Here is an 18,843-nt window from a genome sequence, read left to right on the forward strand (position 1 = left end):
CTACCCACACTTCTCACACCCTGAAAGAACCCACTCATCCTCGCCAGTGTCATGTGTACCTTGCGCATCACCTTGAACCGAATCAAGCTCATCCTCGTGCAGGAAGAGGTTGAGTTCACTCGCTGCATTGGCTCACACCAGAGTCCCCATCCTATCTCCCTCCCCAACTCCTCCTCCCACTTATGCTTTATCCTCACCGCCTGTGCCTTGCCAATGCTCCCCCACCTACCCGTATATGTCCCCCATCCTACCCCCTCCCAAATTATCAGGGAGCTGCAGTTGCTCCAGCAACGTGTATTCTGGTAACTGGGGCAACGTCCGCCAGTCCTTTATTTTGTATACCTTTAATCGAGTGATGCATCAATGCATCACGAATGCCTGGTCACCGTGTATAGCACATCATAAATGATTCAATGAGGGTTTGCTTTGTTTGGTATAGATAGAAAAATTGCAGATGCATTTCATTAGACGTACTGACTGAAGGAAGTCTTCGCAAAAACGTGTACAATGTCGTCAATCTAACAAAGAAAATGTTTTCCTCCGTTTGAAGCATAGAACTTAAGCTTGACACTGAAAATGTAAAGATAATTTCATGAAAGCAGGGGGTCATGAATGGGAGCTAAGTAGCCATGGGAAACTAGCTATATGCTGTGTTGCTGCGGTACTCAGGCATGGTATTGATAAAGGAGCATGACTGCTTCTGATTAACTTTCCTGTTTCTTCCAGCCTTCACGTCCTCGCCTTCTGACATGGTGGCATTAACAAAGAGATCCCTGAACGTTTCTTGTGTGGCAGTTGAGAAAGACCATCGCACCTCTGCTTTTATCACCTGGTTCCTGAACTTGGAGGACCCCATCCCTGGATTGAATGTCTGGGTTTACCAGTCGCACGCTGGATTTCTATTCTTTCCCAGTCTGAGGGAGGAAGATCTTGGAAAATACACCTGCAAAGCGACATTGGGATTGTCCAGTATCAAAACGACATTCAATATTTATAAGGCCTGTATGTGATACACCTCAATTAAAACAAATGCATGAAATCATACTGTATGTGCTGGCAGCGTTGTCCCTGAATTAAATATTAGTGATGCTGTCAGTTAAATTGTATGGATAAAACCATAATAGTAGTGAGTGTACTATAATGGGCGGGATTTAATGGTCTCTTAGCGGCTTGCGCATTTCCTGTCATCGCCGCCAAATGCCGCAAGAGGCTGAAAACAGGATTTGCACTGGCGAGATTTCGAAACGCGATCTTCCCAGGCCTTCCCTGATGGCGTGATCAGGTTAATGTCCAGGAAGATTTGAATCCATAATAATGTACTGAGCAAGGATAACGTTCAGACCTCATTAAATCTTCCCACCTACCAGGCGTGACTTCACTCTGGCTGCTTTCAGAAAACAGAAACCATTTGCCATGATCTCTGAGAGGGAGGAAGGAGGTGAGCACCCATATCTCCATCTAGCACCAGGGAGTCTAAGGGGACAGAGGCGGCTGTCCGGCTTTGGAGGGTGGAGGGGGGGGGGGGTGCCTCATGGGTGTTGGGGGTTGTGAGGATGGGGGTTTCAGCAGATGTATGTGATCCAGAAGCCTGCTGTCTGTGTTGTATAAAAAGTTCTCACAGGCCTGTGTGAATCTGCTGCCTGTGGTGTGGGGGTATGAGCCAGTTGTGGGTGGTGGTAACATGGGATGAAGGGGAGGGTGGGAGGAGGCAGTGATGAGAGTGAAGGAGGTGGGCCTAATGGGCTGGGTGGATGAGACCCTGAAAGAAAAGTCAACATAATTTCTGGCCTGCTGGGGGCAGAAAACTCTGGAGTCGCTGCCCAGGAATCGTAAATGTAAAGGCCCGATAGTAATGAGGTCACAGAATTATGCAGCCTGAGTAAGAAGGGTGCCTATTAGCTTTGCCTATCCCTGAAGCAGAAAGCAATTTTGCCCTCTAACATTTCTGAGACTTTTGCTCGTCACACTAATTGGCCATCAAGAATTAACCCTTAGCAAAGTCAGCTCCCCAAAATGTTCAAAGTCAAGGAATGGGATCCATAATCAGGGTTCAAGGATAAACACTTGGATACACATGATCTAGAGGGACTGAATTTGTTTATGTGCCGGACACGAAGGTATAGAAGGAGACTGAGGTTATACATGACCTGAGTGTCCTTCATGGAGCTGTTGGGCAACATAGGAGACACCACCTCACCAGGGAGACAGTGCGGTACCTGTGCCACATTCTTTCCATCGGTGCCATGTGTAGGTGGAGGACCCACTCTCACTGTGGCTGTGAAGATCGTGGCAGCCCTCAATGTTCATGGAGGGTCATTCCAGGGCTCAAAGGGTAACCTGTGTGGCAATTTTCCCAAGAGTACATCCGTGAGCACCTCGGAAAGGGCTTTGGACTTCACCCATTTCCACCTGGACCAGGCTCAGACGGGGGTAAAGAATGCGGGACTTGTCACCATAGCTGGTCTGCCACAGGTGTAGGGGATGATTGACTGCACGCATGTCTCTTTTTGCGCCCCGTGGCATCAGGCAGTCCCATTCACCAACAGGAAAGGTTTCCACTCCCTCAATGACCAGCTGATGGGCGCGCATCAGGTGAGGTTCATGCACGTGTATGCCCATTTTCCAGGGAGCGTGCATGACAACCACATCCTCAGGCAAACTCAAATCCCTGGAATTTTCTAGGTTCACGCCAACCTGCAGTATAACCGCTGAGGTCTTGGCTGATGATGCCAGTGTGAAGGCCAAAGTCTGCAGCAGAGGCCTGCTACAGTGAGGCTCACAGTGCTATATGATCTGTGATAGAGCAATGCACTGGCTTCCTCAAGATGCGCTTCCGTTGCCTCAACAGGTCCACTGGTACCCGACGGTACAGTCCCCAGAGGGTCTCCCACATCATGGTGGTCTTCTGTGCTCTACATAACTTGACTCAGCCCGAGGCAATGACCTTACTGACGAAAACCTTGAGCATCATGTTTCCTCAGGTTAGGAGGAAGTCCACGAGGGAGTAGAGGGAAAGGCTGTTGAGGAGTGTAAGGATGGAGGCCAGGCAGGGGCGAGGGTTCGCATGGACAGGAAGGCTAAGAACACCAGCATCACTTGCTGCTTCATCCAGTAGGACCAGCATTTTGTCCAAAAGTTCAATAACCTTCCCCCTCCCCCAGTCCATTGTGAACCCCCCCCCCCCCCCCCCCGGCAGCCACGGGATAAGGGTTGCAGCTACCTTCGCCATTAGGATGCTGGGGCTGCGAGTCCTTGAGTGCTGGCTGACCAGTCAATGCAAGAGGGTGATGACGACTCGCAGTGAGGAATGGTCTGTGATGACCTTACTGATGAAGAACTGGAGATGCTTCATGATTCTTCGGATGAGAAGGAAGTCCTGGAGGAAGTAGAGGCCGATGAGGTGCCAGAGGATGGAGGCCAGGCAGGGGCGAGGAATAATGCTTATAGAACATAGAACATAGAACAGTACAGCACAGAACAGGCCCTTCGGCCCTCGATGTTGTGCCGAGCAATGATCACCCTACTTAAACCCACGTAACCCGTATACCCGTAACCCAACAATCCCCCCATTAACCTTACACTACGGGCAATTTAGCATGGCCAATCCACCTAACCCGCACATCTTTGGACTGTGGGAGGAAACCGGAGCACCCGGAGGAAACCCACGCACACACGGGGAGGACGTGCAGACTCCACACAGACAGTGACCCAGCCGGGAATCGAACCTGGGACCCTGGAGCTGTGAAGCATTGATGCTAACCACCATGCTACCGTGAGGCCCCCTTATATCGGACTAATTCGTCTGCTGCCAGGACGCTGACTCCCCAGCTTATGAGCGAGTGAGGTTCGGCCCGAGATCCCTTTGTCCCTTGGCACGAGAGTATTGGGGTGAGGGTCTAGGTTCACTGATTCATGCCTGAGTCCTTTCACAAGTAATGAAATATTAGCTATGAGAGTGCCTCACCGTCTACCTGAGGGTCTGTGAGAAGATCTTTCTCCAAATGGGGAGAAGCGCTATGTCATTGGGAGGAGGTAGTAAGACCTTAAGATTGTGAAGACCTATAGAATTTAAAACTGTGACATCTGTAGATGTTACAAGCCCCAACAACTGTCTGTGCGGAGTCTGCACGTCCTCCCCGTGTGTGCGTGGGTTTCCTCCGGGTGCTCCGGTTTCCTCCCACAATCCAAAGATGTGCGGGGTTAGGTGGATTGGCCATGCTAAATTGCCCGTAGTGTCCTAAAAAAGTGGGGTTAAGGGGGAGTTGTTGGGTTACGGGTATAGGGTGGATACGTGAGTTTGAGTAGGGTGATCATTGCTCGGCACAGCATCGAGGGCTGAAGGGCCTGTTCTGTGCTGTACTGTTCTAAATTCTAAATTCTAAACCTGTGCCTAACTTCACCCATGCCCACGCTCTGCCCCTCCAATTCTTTACACTTGCACATCCTCCAATTACATCTCGGTGTTTTCCCAGGATGAACATCATTGGCAGAGATAGCCTGCTGCCATCCATGCCCTGTTGCCAGAGATGCCCATGGCAAGGGGGGAGGGGCGCCTGAAGGGTCGAGACCTGTAGGGCTATGACCTACGTTTGGGTGGCACTGGTGTTGCAGAATCAACAGAACCTATTCTGCCTGCTGCCCATGAGTTGCGCAGGTATCAGAAAGGGGGCATTCAGATGGGCTGGTCACTCCCAGGGTCTCCTGGTTGAAAGGCCCCAGGATATGCTCTGGTTGATCCTCCTCCCTCCAGGTGCTCGTGAGCCCCGGGTTATTCTATGGGATGGAGGGGCATCTGGCACTGCCAGTCCTACAGGCCCACCATTGTCTGAACCAGGCAATTGAAGCCCTCAGCCACGGTCCTCAAGGGCTGAGCTAAGCTATGGTTCAGACTTTTCCTGTCATGGATCTGACCTCTTGCCTCAGGCTTTCCACGGCAGACGCCACCCTTTGCAGTGTTGGCCTAGCAGTGCTGGCCTAGGTGTTACTCATTGCTGGCACCATCTCCTGAGACAGGAGCCTTTGAGACTCCTCTATTCGGCCTTGCAATCTCAGGAAAGTTGCTGACAACCCCTCCTGGTGTATGTGGCTCTATCTTTGCATCTCCAGCAGCTGAGGGATGAACATGTCCAGAGATGCGGCACATGTCCAGCGCAAAGCTGAGTCCTGGGATCCTGCAATCCTCCAACTGTCCGATCTCTGAGATGCTCCTGCCTCCGCCTGATGGGTATCAGAAGCTGTGCGGTGCTCACCAGATAGCATGAAGCCTGCCTGCTAAGTTCACTCACCGAGGTATGTGTCTCTGTGATGGTAGATGGTGCGTTTGATAGCTGTAATGCCTCATGTGTTTCCTCCTCCAAGATCTCCGAGGTGCTGTGGAGAGTGGGCAGTGGGACACTGCTGCGCGATGGACCAGGCTCTTCAGTTGATGTTCCTGCAAGGCAAGGGACTTGTTTTTAGTACATGGCCTGGTCAAGGATTTAGACTACAGAACTCACTTGAGACTGATTATCTGGATGAAGGTACAGTGCCTCCTCACTGGTCTGTCGCAGGCCAACCTCGCTCTTTCCTCGTATGGAGTCTGTCCATTTTCTCTCTTTTGTGGAGGTTGTGGGTGGGACTCTCAGCACAAATGGGAATTAAATCAGCTGGCATCTGGTGGATCTGAGGCCGATGACACCTGGCATGTATGGGCACTGCGCCGAAGGAGGGAGGGGTTCAGATGAGGAATGCCGGTGGGGGTTTGAGGATCCTGGTGGGAGGTTGGGTGCTGGGGCCTTGCGAGATGGCGGCCTGTGGGTTCCAGGTGACATTCCGAGGGGTGACGGAAGGATGGAATGTCAAGAGGCGACAGGGACCTTATCCTGGCTGATCGGAGTGGGCCACATCTTTTTTCTGCATTGCACCCCATCCTCTTGGTCAAGCTGTTGGCACTGACCAGTGCTGCCACTGTGTCCCAGGTGGGAATTGTCACCTTCTGCCAGCCTGAGAGTATATGCCCCCCCCCTCCCCCTCCCACAGGCTGCACCCGGACCCTTCAACAGCGAGGTCCCGCTGGCCCAGAGTAGGTTAGAACGGCACCGGCAGAACTATTTGTTGATGGCTGCTCGGTCCATTCGGGACGGAGAATTGGCGCGTCGGCCCGTGCCGGCCCGGGCCGGAGAGTTGCCGCATACCCCGACCGGCGCCGTGCCGACCATGTCGGTGCCAATGGCGTTGATTCTCCGCATTGCAGAGAATTGCGTCCCAGCGTCGGAGCAGCGTGGCGCGATTTGCGCGGCGCAGCGCCAATTCTCCGACCCGGCCATGGTGGGGGGTCGGAGAATTCCGCCCATTATGTTTTGTTCCTTCATCTAAATCATCAATATATATTCTGAATAGCTGGGGTCCCCGCAGTGCCCCACTATTAAAAAGACCCATTAATTCCTACTCTTTGTTTCCTGTCTGCCAACCGGTTTTCTATCCATCTCAATGTCCCCAATCCCATGCGCTTTAATTTTACACACGCACCTCTTATGTGGGCCTTGTGAAAGTCCAAATAAACCACATCCACTGGCTGCCTCTCATCAACTCTATTAGTTACATCCTCGAAGAATTCTGGTAGATTTGTCGAGCATGTTTTCCCCTTCATAGGTTACATTAGTTATCCTCCAATCTGTAGGAACTATTCCAGAGTCTATCGAATCTTGGAAGATGACCACCAATGCATCTATTATTTCTAGAGCCACTTCCTTACGTACACCGGGATGTAGATTACTAGGCCCTAGGGATTTGTCAGCTTTTGATCCCATCACTTTCCCCAACACCATTTCTCTATGAATATTGATATCCTTCAGTTCCTCCCTCTCACTAAACACTGCATTCTCCAACATTTCTGGTCTCTTATTTGTGTCCTCATCTGTGAAGACAGAACCAAAGTATGGATTTAGTTGCTCAGCCATTTCTTTGCTCCTATAATACATTCCCCAGTTTCTGACTGTAAGGGACCGACATTTGCCTTCATCAATCTTTTTCTCTTTACATACCTATAGAAAACTTTAGTTTTTATGTCCATGCAAGCTTACTCTTGTACACTATTTTCCCTTTCTTTATGGGGCCTCACGGTAGCATGGTAGCATGGTGGTTAGCATCAATGCTTCACAGCTCCAGGGTCCCAGGTTCGATTCCCGGCTGGGTCACTGTCTGTGTGGAGTCTGCACGTCCCGTGTGTGCGTGGGTTTCCTCCGGGTGCTCCGGTTTCCTCCCACAGTCCAAAGATGTGCGGGTTAGGTAGATTGGCCATGCTAAATTGCCCGTAGTGTAAGGTTAATGGGGGGATTGTTGGGTTACGGGTATACGGGTTACGTGGGTTTAAGTAGGGTGATCATGGCTCGGCACAACATCGAGGGCCGAAGGGCCTGTTCTGTGCTGTACTGTTCTATGTTCTATGTTCTATTATCAATCCCTTAGACCTCCTTTGCTGAATTCTCAGACCTGTTGTTTATCTTGGCCAATTTGTATGTTTCTTGGATCAAAAACTATCTCTAATTTACCTTGTAAGCCATGGATTGGCCCCTTTCCCATTTTACTTTTGGTCAGCCAGGAATAAACAATTGTTGCGGTTCCCCCGTATGCTCCGTGAAAGTTTGCCATTGCCTATCCGCAGTCATCCCTTTAAGTTCCGTTTCCCAAACGACCATAGCCAACTCATGCCACATATCATCATACTTTCCTTTATTAAGATTCAGGATCCATCTTTTAAAAAATATTTTTATTCAACAAATTTTCACCATGCAAAAGAAAAAAAATGAACAACCCAAAAATATAAAAAACAATTCCACTCAAACTCAGGAAGCAGCCTCCAGCAACAAAGAGGCCAGTGCTATCGGGCAGGTCTGGAAAACCTTTCTTGTGAAGTCCCAAACCTGCAGGTACCTAAACCCTTCCCACTGCGCCAACACATACTTCTCTCTCAACTCCTCTCGGCTCGCAAATCATCCCCCCAAGGAACATATCCTTCATATCCTTCATCCCCTTCTCATCCCATCTCCAAACCATCGAATCCATTCTACCCGGCTCAAACCCACGATTCCCACTAATCGGCATCTCCCCTGACCCGGCCCTCAGGTGAAAATGCTGCCTAAACTGCCTCCAAATCTTCAATGTGACCACCACCACCGGACTCACCAAATACTTTCCTGGAGCCATCGGAAGCGGCACCATTGCCAGCACCCGCAACCCCGACCCCCTGCACGAGCCCGCCTCTACCGTTACCCACCTCCTCACTCCAGCCCAGCACCTTCTTCACATTCGCCACCCAGTAATAGTACAGCAAGTTTAGGAGGCCTAACCCTCCTTCTCTGCAGAAGCACTCTCCTAAACCTGGCCATTCAGGATCCATCTTGATGGATAGAAAGCTGGTTAGCAGTCAGGAACAAAGAGTTGGAATAAGTGAGCTTTTTTCTGATTGGCAGTCAGTGACTAGTGGGGTACCGCAGAGCTCTGTGCTAGCACCCAAACTGTTCACATTATATGTTAATGATTTGGACCAGGGAACTAAATGTATTGTCTCCAAATTTGCAGGTGATACAAAGTTGGGTGGGAGGGTGAGCTGTGAGGAGGATGCAGAGATGCTTCAGAGGGATTTGGACAGGCTGAGTGAGTGGGCATATGCATGGAAGATGCAATATAATGTGGATAAATGTGAGGTAGCAAAAATAGGAAGACAGATTATTGTTTGAATGGGTGTAAATTGAGAGAGGTGGATACTCAGCGTGACCTTGGTGTCCTTGTGCATCAGTCGCTGGTAGTAATTACGCAGGTGCAGCTGGCAGAAAGAATGGCATGTTGGACTTCATAGCAAGAGGATTTGAGTTCAGGAGCAGGGATGTTTTACTGCAATTGTGCAAAACATTAGTGAGGCCACACCTGGAGTATTGTGTGCAGTTTTGGTATCCTTATCTGAGGAAGGATGTTCTTGTTATGGAGGGAGCGTATTGAAGATTTACCAGGCTGATTCCTAGGGTAGCGGGACTGTCACATGAGCAGAGTCTAAATTGGTTAGGATTATATTCATTGGCATTTAGGATAAGGGGTGGACCTTTTAGGACTGAGGTGAGGAGAAATTTGTTCACCCAGAGAGTGGTGAATCTGTGGAATTCACTACCACAGAAAGTAGTTGAGGCGAAAATATTGTGAGACATGGGTGGGGGGGGGGGGGGGGGGGGGGGGGGGGGAGGAGAAGGGGAGGAGGGGGGGGAGGGAAGGTGGGTTCAAGCTATTGAATTTGATTAGCCCTGATCACAATGAACAGCGGAGCAAGCTCGAAAAGCCGAATGGCCTCCTCCTGCTTCTATTTCTCAGTATGTATCTGGTTTTGAACCCTGGAGGCAATTCGAAAAGAAGCCAATTGACATATGGCCAGCAACAGGATGAAGAAATCGCAAAATGCGATTTTTGAAATCTTGACAGAACGAACGTGCCAATTCATTTTCTGTACTTTACTGTTTACATGCCGATTGCAAAGAACTCAGTCCGACAGGCTTCCTTGAGTTTAACCGCAAGTTGTGCTAAAGGCAAGTTAAGATTTCTCTCTTTCTCTATCTTAACCTCACTGCACCCTGACAGTGTGTACGGCAGACTTTTGTCTGTTTCTATAGCTAATTATTCCTGGAACAGGTCACGATTCTGTCACCAGGGGCTTATAGCTTGAGGGGCATTCCATAGCCACACTCACACACAGGCAAACTAAGGTGCAATTTACCATAGCCAATCCACCTAACCAGCACATCTTTAGACTGTGGGAGGAAACCAGAGCACCTGTTGTAACCCCATACAGACATGGGGAGGAGCGTGAAAACTCCGCACAGACAGACGCCAAGCCGAAATCGAACCCGGGTCCCTGGTGCTGTGAGGCAGCAGTGCCAACCACTGTGCCAACGTGCTGCCCAAGTAGCTGTTGTAAAATGGTAAACACACTTCCTGACCATTGCAAGACACGCAAGCATGCAAAAGTCCAAATGATAGAGGAAGTTAACTTTTGGCCAAATTAAGATACAATGATAGAAGGCAAATAAATAGACCACTGATTGAGAATGCTTCGCTGTTGTTCGTGGCTGAGGCATTTCTTTCAATGACAGTCATTGTTTTTTTTCTCCTGGAAGCCCTGTTTTGGAATTTTAAGTCTTTTTCAGAATGTCTGTTGTTCCCCAGTATGGGTAAGCAGGCAGAGTTCACCTCGGTTAAAAGTGAGAGAGAGAGAGAGAGAGAGAGGCATGCAGTCTTGTTGTTGCCTTCAGCCATTTCTTCTCCAGGCTGCTCCCGTGCTGTAACTTTCTGCAGACTTCCACTTTTCTGTATCTTTGACAGCTTGCAGGCAAGATGGCTGCTGTGCCATGCGAGTGACCTTCAAACAGCACTCATTGTCCACTCTGGCAGTGGGATTTCCTCTCACATTTCCTTAGAAGCTCTATAGATCAATAGTGACCAACAGGCAGGCGATGAATTCCTTGTCTCCTCTCAGCCACTCTGATGGCTAAAGGTGATTGAATATTAATGTCTCAGCAACTAACGCCTTGACTGGTTCAATTCCCGCTGGATAATGTAGAGGTGAGCTTTTCCACCTCTGTTACCATCCGAAGCTTGCAAAGACTTGATGACTCCATAACAGGGAATGTGGCTTTTGTAGATGCAAATTGTCAGCCATTTTAAAGTTAGTGGCCAGGATTACCCCCCCCCCCCCCCCCCCCCCCCCCCCCCCCCCCCAAAATCCACCCGGCCAATCCCCCACCCCGTGGCAGATTTTCCAGCAGTGAAGACGGATTGCCATTGGCTGGTGAGTTCCCCAGCAGCAAGGCAGGCAAGTAACGCAAATGGCCATTGCCTTTTGTGGAACCGAAAGGTCACACTATGGCCAATAGCGAGCCTCTTCCACCCCTGGAAACCCCGCTACAGGAATGCGGGAAAGTTGCGACCAGTGTCTTTGTTTGGAAAAAGTCCTTTTGAAGAAGTTCAATATATATCTGACCCGCCTATGAAATTAAAGATGAATATTCCACTGCGCACAACACACCGTCGTGACAACACCAACACTTCAGAGTGAACCATAAGGGGACATGAGTTGAAACAAATAAAATGGCAAATCTAGGACTGTCAATGGTTCTTCAGAGAAAGAGTGATAAATTAATAGAATAGATTTCTGGGGTATGGTACGATGCCACGATGGAACGTCTTCCCCTTTCCAGATGAGTCAAGCTGGACATTTGGCTTTCTTCATCTGGATCGTCTTGTGATATTAACTGAATGAAGCTGATCCACGGAATAGCACTTTGCGGACATATAACTACAGGGAATTTAACTCTCGTCAGTAGTCAAACAGAACAGGCACTACAGTCGTCACTTTTATTGCAATATGGACCAATTTCCCTATTCCAGGAAGCCTCGCCTGCATGCTACAAATCTCAGGAAATTATGGATTATTTTCTATCGCTAATGAATGGAAAATAATCGCATGGCACCTGTGATAGCCTGGTGTGCTTGGCCCATGAACAGGGCTTCCTGCTGTTTGCATAAGCCACAAGCTCTTCTTTTTCAACCTGGGAATCCTTGCTGTGAGTGTCAGTGTTATAAATAGGATGATCCGTGCTCTGTCAGATGATCTAATGCGTACAAACGATGTGTCACACAGCACTTGACAAGCACAATCCTCATGTTTACCTAGTCAAAGATTAGGAGTAATTTCCCTTTATGTGTTAGATTGGGTGGATGATTCACAGGAAAATTAAATGATTTCCCTTTAGTGAGTCACTTAAATAGATTCTTGGCACTTTGGAATGGAAGAGATATGTTTCGAGAAGTGAGCTGAAGAACTACCTGTTCTTCTGGCCCAGGAGATCAGTGTTAATGTTCTGCCTGAGGGCAGGAGGTGACAACATGGAAATATCATCAATTGACTGGTTGTAGGTTGCTATTTGGAATAGGAATTTGACAGTGGTACTGGAAGAATAGTCTTTTGGGACATTTTTTGAGCAACATGGTTAACACAAGGTCGAGAACTGTCTCCAAGGTCGCTTTACTCCAGGCCCCTGTTCTACTTTGTACAGGAGATTGTATCTTTTGTCCAAATAGTCTGCGTTTATGATTTTAATGGTGTTATAGATTTTTAATATGGTCCCCACAGCACTCAGCACATTAAACTAACTCAGAGTCATAAGCGTAGAGCGCAATTCAGCCACCATATTGCGCCCACTGCTGATCCAGGCACATCGGGTGATTAGTGGCAAAAGTCAAAATTGAGATTTGCGCCGGGCACAGACCATTTTGCAATTCACCTCAATTGGCGAGTTCTGGATCGCGCCCTAAAATGGCAAGAAGGTCATTAAGTCTAATTTGCATTCCATAAGACCATAAGACCATAAGACATAGGAGTGGAAGTGAGGCCATTCAGCCCATCGAGTCCACTCCGCCATTCAATCATGGCTGATGGGCATTTCAACTCCACCTCCCAGCATTCTCCCCATAGCCCTTAGCCATAAGCCCATTCATTTCAATCTCATTAGCGAGATTGAAGTAAAATGCAGCGGCCTCCTGAGAGTTACCCGACGTCCCAGCGAGGAGTCATGCGGACGGCGTTTAGTACGAAAATGTGAAGCTAGTGCCATGGCTACCGGGGGAAGTGAGGAAGTGCAGCTCAAGGGCACTGGATGCTCGGATGTGGGGGGTGGGCCTCAGAGGGTTAGGGCTGCTCGGGGGGTGCTGGAGACGAGATGGTCCAGGTCAGGGCTGCCACCTGGGCTCGGGGGGGGGGGGGGGGGGGGGAGTTGGTGGGAGGTTTTGCATTTAGGAGGCCTTTAAATACTATAGAGACCCACAACAGACCAATCACAGCTAGCTGCAGCCTACCAAACTCCTGCCGCAGCTTCTCTCATGAAAGCCAATTTCACCCCCTTTAACAGTGACTAGCCTCTGGCTTCACAGCTGAAGGCTATTCCAAAGGAGGGATTAGCCTTGTTAGTTGTGAGAGCACTTCACGCTCCTGGACTTTCTACTTCCTCCTCGAAGGAACAGGTACTGTGTCTGAGAGGATGATCAGTGGGTTGGATGCCCTGCAGCCTTTGATGCCTGAACAGTGTGCTTGTACTCTAGGAGCATCAGCACTAAAGAGGCAGCGTCAACAATCAAACACTAAAGAGCAGAGCTTCACCAGATCCTCTCACAGCCAAACGGTAAGTATCTGGGCATCAGAGGAGGACAGCTGGGCACAGCCTCCATTAATGTTGCAGACTGAGGTCTAGCACAACTGGCTCGCTGGGTGACACTCTGGGAAAAGGAGGGATAGTCATGGTAAGGGTGCGGGGGACATGTGGGATTTGAGGGTACCGGGATGGAAGCTCCAACTGATTATTTGTTGCTCTCCTTCTCCAATTCCTTATAATGCTTGCTGGTGTAGACCAGCAACTGAGGCAGGCAGACCAAAGAATGCAGCAAGGCCATCTCAGGCTGGAGGCATTACCACATGTGCATGGGGCCGCCCGACACCCTGAAGACCCGGCCACCCATCAGGTTGAGGAGGGGGCTAGAAGGGGATGCCTACGATGTGTCAAGGTCGACAGGAGTCGTTGGTCCTTCCATGAGCTGACAGACAACATATCCCAGAGACCCCGTCTCAGCAGAGAGACAGTGCGGCACCTGCGTCACATCCTCGTGGAAATGGCACCCCACGAAGGAGGAGGACACTCACTCTCAGTGGTCGTGAAGGTCACTGCAGCCCTAAACCATTACGCCACTGGGTCAATGGGCCACTGGGTCAACGGGCTCGAGCGGGGTCCTGTGTGGCATATTCCAATCTTCTGCCCACAGCTGCATTGGGAGGTGACGGATGCTCTGTGTGCCTGGGCATCAGACTATATTGAGCTAGGCCAGGCCCACCAAGATGTTTGGGCTGCGGATTTGCCACTATTGCTGGGATACCGCAGGCCCAGGGGGGCCATCATTGGCACGCATGACGCCCTGCAAGCACTGGCACCAGGGCCTCAGAGAGTGCCCTAAATTTACAGGAAGGGGCTCCACTCCCTGAATGTTCAGATTGTGTGTAGCCATCACCTGTGTGTGCACGGTACCCTGGGAGCATGCATGGCAGCTACATCCTGGGGCACTCAGTGATACCTGGTGGTTTTGAGGATCACCCCAGGATGATGGGTTGGCTCATGGGGGGGGGCAATGGATACCCGCTGAGGATATGGATGATGTCTCCAGTGTGGATGCCTGAGGCTGAGGTGAAGACTTGTTATAATGAGGCCGACGCTGCTACCTGTGCTGTCATTGAGCGGTGCATTGAACTGCGCTAGATGCAGTTCCAATGCCTGGACCGCTTTGGCAGTGCCCTACAGTACACCCCCAGAGGGTCTCCCGCTTTGTAGTGGTCTGCTGTGCCCTCCACAGCTGCGGTGGGACATGCTGGAGGAGGAGCAAGAGGAGGCAGAGGGACATGCGGCCTCACCTGAAGAGGAGTAGGAGGAGGCAGACCAGGAGGGGTTGGAGGATGAGCCCGAGGAGGAGGAGGATGGAGGGAAGGTGGCAGCAAGGTTCCGACAGTCCAGGAGGACCAGGGAGGCCCTCATCGACTCCAGATTCTCATCGGACAAGACTATTTTCGTCCACTCAGCACCGCACCTCCGATCTGGCCCAGCACACAGTCCCCTCCCGACCACCCTTCCAAGAGTTTATGTAACATCACTCCAGGGTGATGGGCCTCTGTGTGTTATAAAACATTTAAACATCCTTGAAATATTGTTAAATTAATATTAAAAGGCCATCTATGACCTGATTTGATTTTGCAGTACATTGCACAAAGCATCTGACATCCCTGTCTTCCCTTGCAGACACTGAGCCCGTGTTTTACGGTCCAATCTCTCAGTCAGTAAACGCAGGAGAGAGTGTTTTCTTCCATTGCGTTTCTGGAGACAGTCGCCCCTTGGTTGATATCAGATGGATTAAAGACAGAAGGATTGTCAGTGAAGGGTTTCAGTTCCAGGTATGAACAGATTAATAATCCATAATGCAGTAATCAAACTGCTTATCTCTATCTCTTTGGAGTTGTGTATTGATATTATTTTGTAAGCGGTGGTGGACTCTCTTCGTTACCAATTATATATCCCCTGATGCATTTAAGTTTAAGATCTGTTATGTTTCAGAGGGGAGCATTTCTTTCATTTTTCTTTGTGTTGACTCCTTTGCCCGGATATGTTTCAATGGACATGGATCACCTTCCAGTACTTTGCTAAAATGGACATTGATCACCAATGAGACATGAGTGTGTGAGCTGGCAGGCTAAATCCCCCATGTGATGCACAGCAACCAAACTGGGCCCTGATACCTTGCACACTTTAACTCCATCACAATCGAGAAACCAATTGAGGTCAATTGTACAGTCGGTATTGAGCTGAGTGGCACGATGGCACAGTGGTTAGCACTGCTGCCTCGCAGCTTCAGGGACCCGGGTTCAATTCTGGCCTTGGGCGATTGTGTGGAGTTTGCACATTTTCCCCGTGTCTGCGTGGGTTTCCTCCGGGTGCTCCGGTTTCCTCCCACAGTCCAAAGACGCGCAGGTTAGGTGGATTGGTCACGCGAAATTGTCTCTTGGTGTCCAGGGATGTGCAGGTTAGGTTACGGGGATAGGGCGAGGTGGACGGGGGAGTGGACAAGGGAAGGTGTTGTTTCGAAGGCTTGGTGCAGACTCGATGGATCGAATGGCCTCCTTCTGCACTGTCGGGATTCTGTGAGACCAATTAAACCAGCACTGCCATGAAATCAAATCCTGGGATGTCACTGATGTGCAGAGCTCAGTGATTCACTGGATCATTCTGTAAAAGCCATTGGGGAACGTATTTCTAATCCTCCACGAGCTGGGAATAACTGTTTTGCACCAACAAATATTCTGTGATAAACAATATTGCAAATTCATGCATGTTTAGAGTTCTGAAAAACAATAGTGTTAAAGAATTATGGTGCAAAACAAATATACTGGGCGGAATTTAACGGAGGAATTTCTAAGTTAATTTGTAGCGGGTTTTGCAGGGAGTTTTCGACCGGCTCTGCTGGAGAGTTCCCCACTGCTATCAAACAACGGCATTTTTCGTCTGTGCCCGCCCGTCGACCGGAAATTCCCGCTCGAGGTCAACGTACCTTCACGTGGTCCCCGTCCCATCTGTGATGATCTTGCGGCGGGTACGGGCAAAACATCGAGTGCTTCGCCACTTTTCTGGGCCTTGGGAGTTACTCACCAGTTTATCATAGAATCCCTACAGTGCAGAAGGAGGCCATTTGGCCCATCTAGTCTGCACTGACTCTCTGAGAAAGTACCCTACCTAGGCCCCCACTCCCGACCGATCTCCATAACCTAATAACCCCAACCTAACCTAACCATTAGACACTTAGGGTCAATTTAGCATGGCCAATCCACCTAACCTGCACATCTTTGGACTGTGGGAGGAAATGGAGGACCTGGAGGAAACCCACAGAGACACGGGGAGAATGTGCAAACTCCATGCAGAATGTCACCTGAGGCTGGTATTGAACCCGGGTCTTTGGCGCTGTGAGGCAGCAGTGCTAACTAAGGTTCACCGTGCCACCCCGGCAGCCCACACTGAGACTTTCTTTTAGGACTGGGGAGCTGAACACAGAGATCGGGCCGCCATTTTGAAAGGGTGCCCCAATCTCTATGTGAGCTTGTGGTGCCCTTCACCTCCCCCACTCATGCTAAATGGCACCCCCAACACACATACGCACTACCACCCCCTCTCCAAGTGAGGACACCCTGCTATGGGATCCCCACGCACCCCACCCTTCATACCTCCCTCAACCCTCCTTTCATGGGCAAGGCCACACTTGGGCCCTGACCCTTGGTACTGCCACCCTGTCACCCTAGCCTGCTCCTGCCAGCTTGGTAGTGCCACCTAGACAGCTTAACAGTGTCAGGGTGGTAGTGGCAAGGTGCCATCTGAGCAGTATCAAGGTGCCTGTGTTCCAGGGGAAGGCCAGGGGGCCACCCTCCGTTGGCCTGGGAGACCCCCCAGGTGCCGTTCCACCTGGTTCACATTTGTGTGGCACCCGCCTACAGCCTCGCTGGGGAGGCTGGTGGATCCCGGGAGGACCGTTGATCCCAGGTACGCTCGCCTAGGTAGGTTTAAAACCTACGTAGGCGCCCCATTTGGTCACGTCCCTTTTGTGTGGGATTCTGATTCCAATGCTTCGCGGGACTTGGGTAAATCCCGCCTGGGGTAAAGGCTGCCAGGATCTACTGGCCAGAGAGCCATGCGGCAGGTAGATCACACCCTTTGTCATTTGTCATTCTTAGCATAACCCACCGTTTACATCACATGGTTGTAAAGGGTTGTAACAAGTAGAAACTTAAGCAAGGACTATTTTCAGATTTATGTGTATTTCTGTACACTTTAGGGTCAATATGGTGGCAAAAACTCTCTCAAAGTATCTGGAACTCTACATATTGTTAATGTTTCAAAGGAAGATGAAGGAAATTACATCTGCGTGACTCATAACTCTCTACTTGATGTCAGCGTATATAGCACAACAGCTACTTTGAAGGTTAAAGGTCAGTGCGACTCTTTAGTCTCTACTAACACACTATTTAGGGCAAAGATTGTTACTCATAAGAGAGGTTCAGCCAACATTTATTTATTTTATTCACTGTAACTGTATTGGCGAATAAATTTTAAAACTTGAGTCGCAAAGTTAAAAATGATTTTATATGGAAATGGAATTGTTAGTAAAATGCAAAAGAACATCATTCCTAGGTTAATAAAAACAAATGCTAGAAATCTGAAATAAAACCATAAAGGCTGGATATATACAATTGGTCCATCTGCTCTAGTAAATGAAATAAAATGTAGGACAGTATTTGCTGGCATTTATTGACCATTCCCTGATTGCCCTTAAACTGAGTGGCTTGCTCGATCATTTCAGAGGGCATTTCAAAGGGCAACCATCGATCTGGAGTGACATGTAGGCCAGTCCAGGTAATGGTGGCAGATATCTTTCCATATCTTTTTGGGGCAGCATGGTAGCATTGTGGATAGCACAATTGCTTCACATCTCCAGGGCGCCAGGTTCGATTCTGGCTTGGGTCACCGTCTGTGCGGAGTCTGCACATCCTCCCCGTGTGTGCATGGGTTTCCTCCGGGTGCTCCGGTTTCCTCCCACAGTCCAAAGATGTGCAGGTTAGGTGGATTGGCCATGATAAATTGCCCTTAGGGTCCAAAATTGCCCTTAGTGTTGGGTGGGGTTACTGGTTATGGGGATAGGGTGGAGGTGTTGACCTTGGGTAGGGTGCTCTTTCCGGGGGCCGGTGCAGACTCGATGGGCCGAATGGCCTCCTTCTGCACTGTATGATAATCTATGATAATAAGGGACATTAGTGAACCAGGTGGGTTTTTACGACCAACGTTTCATGGTTATTTTTAATTCCAGATTTTTATTTCATTCAAATTTTCCCATCTGCCATACATTGAAAATAGCAGTAGGAAGAGGCCATTCGGCCCTTTGAGTCTGCTCTGACATTTATTTTGATCACGGTTCATTAAATTTTATATACTGATCCTGCCTTCCCGCCCATATCCTTTGATCCCTTTAGCCCCAAGAGTTACATCTAATTCCTTCTTGAAATCACAAAACGTTTTGGCCTCAACTATTTCTGTGGCAATGAATTCCACAGATACACCACTCTTTGGCTGAAGAAATTTCTCCTCATTTCAGTCCTAAAAGCGTTATCCTATATCCTCACACTACGCCCCCAGTTTTGGACTCGCCATTGGGAACGTTCTTTCTGAATCTACCCTGTCTAATCCTGTTAGA

The 18,843-nt window shown here is 49.5% G+C and overlaps 1 protein-coding gene across 1 annotated transcript in view; it reads left to right on the forward strand.

Moving 5' to 3' along the window:
• The first annotated feature begins 5,404 nt into the window (after positions 1-5,404).
• The window catches only part of LOC119955524, a 66,979-nt gene continuing 53,540 nt past the window's right edge, over positions 5,405-18,843 (forward strand). The window contains exons 1-3 of the mRNA XM_038781795.1: positions 5,405-5,519; positions 13,120-13,199; positions 17,431-17,584. Of these exons, the coding sequence (XP_038637723.1) occupies positions 5,405-5,519; positions 13,120-13,199; positions 17,431-17,584 (349 nt within the window). The remainder of the gene's footprint in view (positions 5,520-13,119; positions 13,200-17,430; positions 17,585-18,843) is intronic.

This window comes from Scyliorhinus canicula, chromosome 21 (assembly GCF_902713615.1).
Source record: "Scyliorhinus canicula chromosome 21, sScyCan1.1, whole genome shotgun sequence".
NCBI classification, from domain to species: Eukaryota; Metazoa; Chordata; class Chondrichthyes; order Carcharhiniformes; family Scyliorhinidae; genus Scyliorhinus; species Scyliorhinus canicula.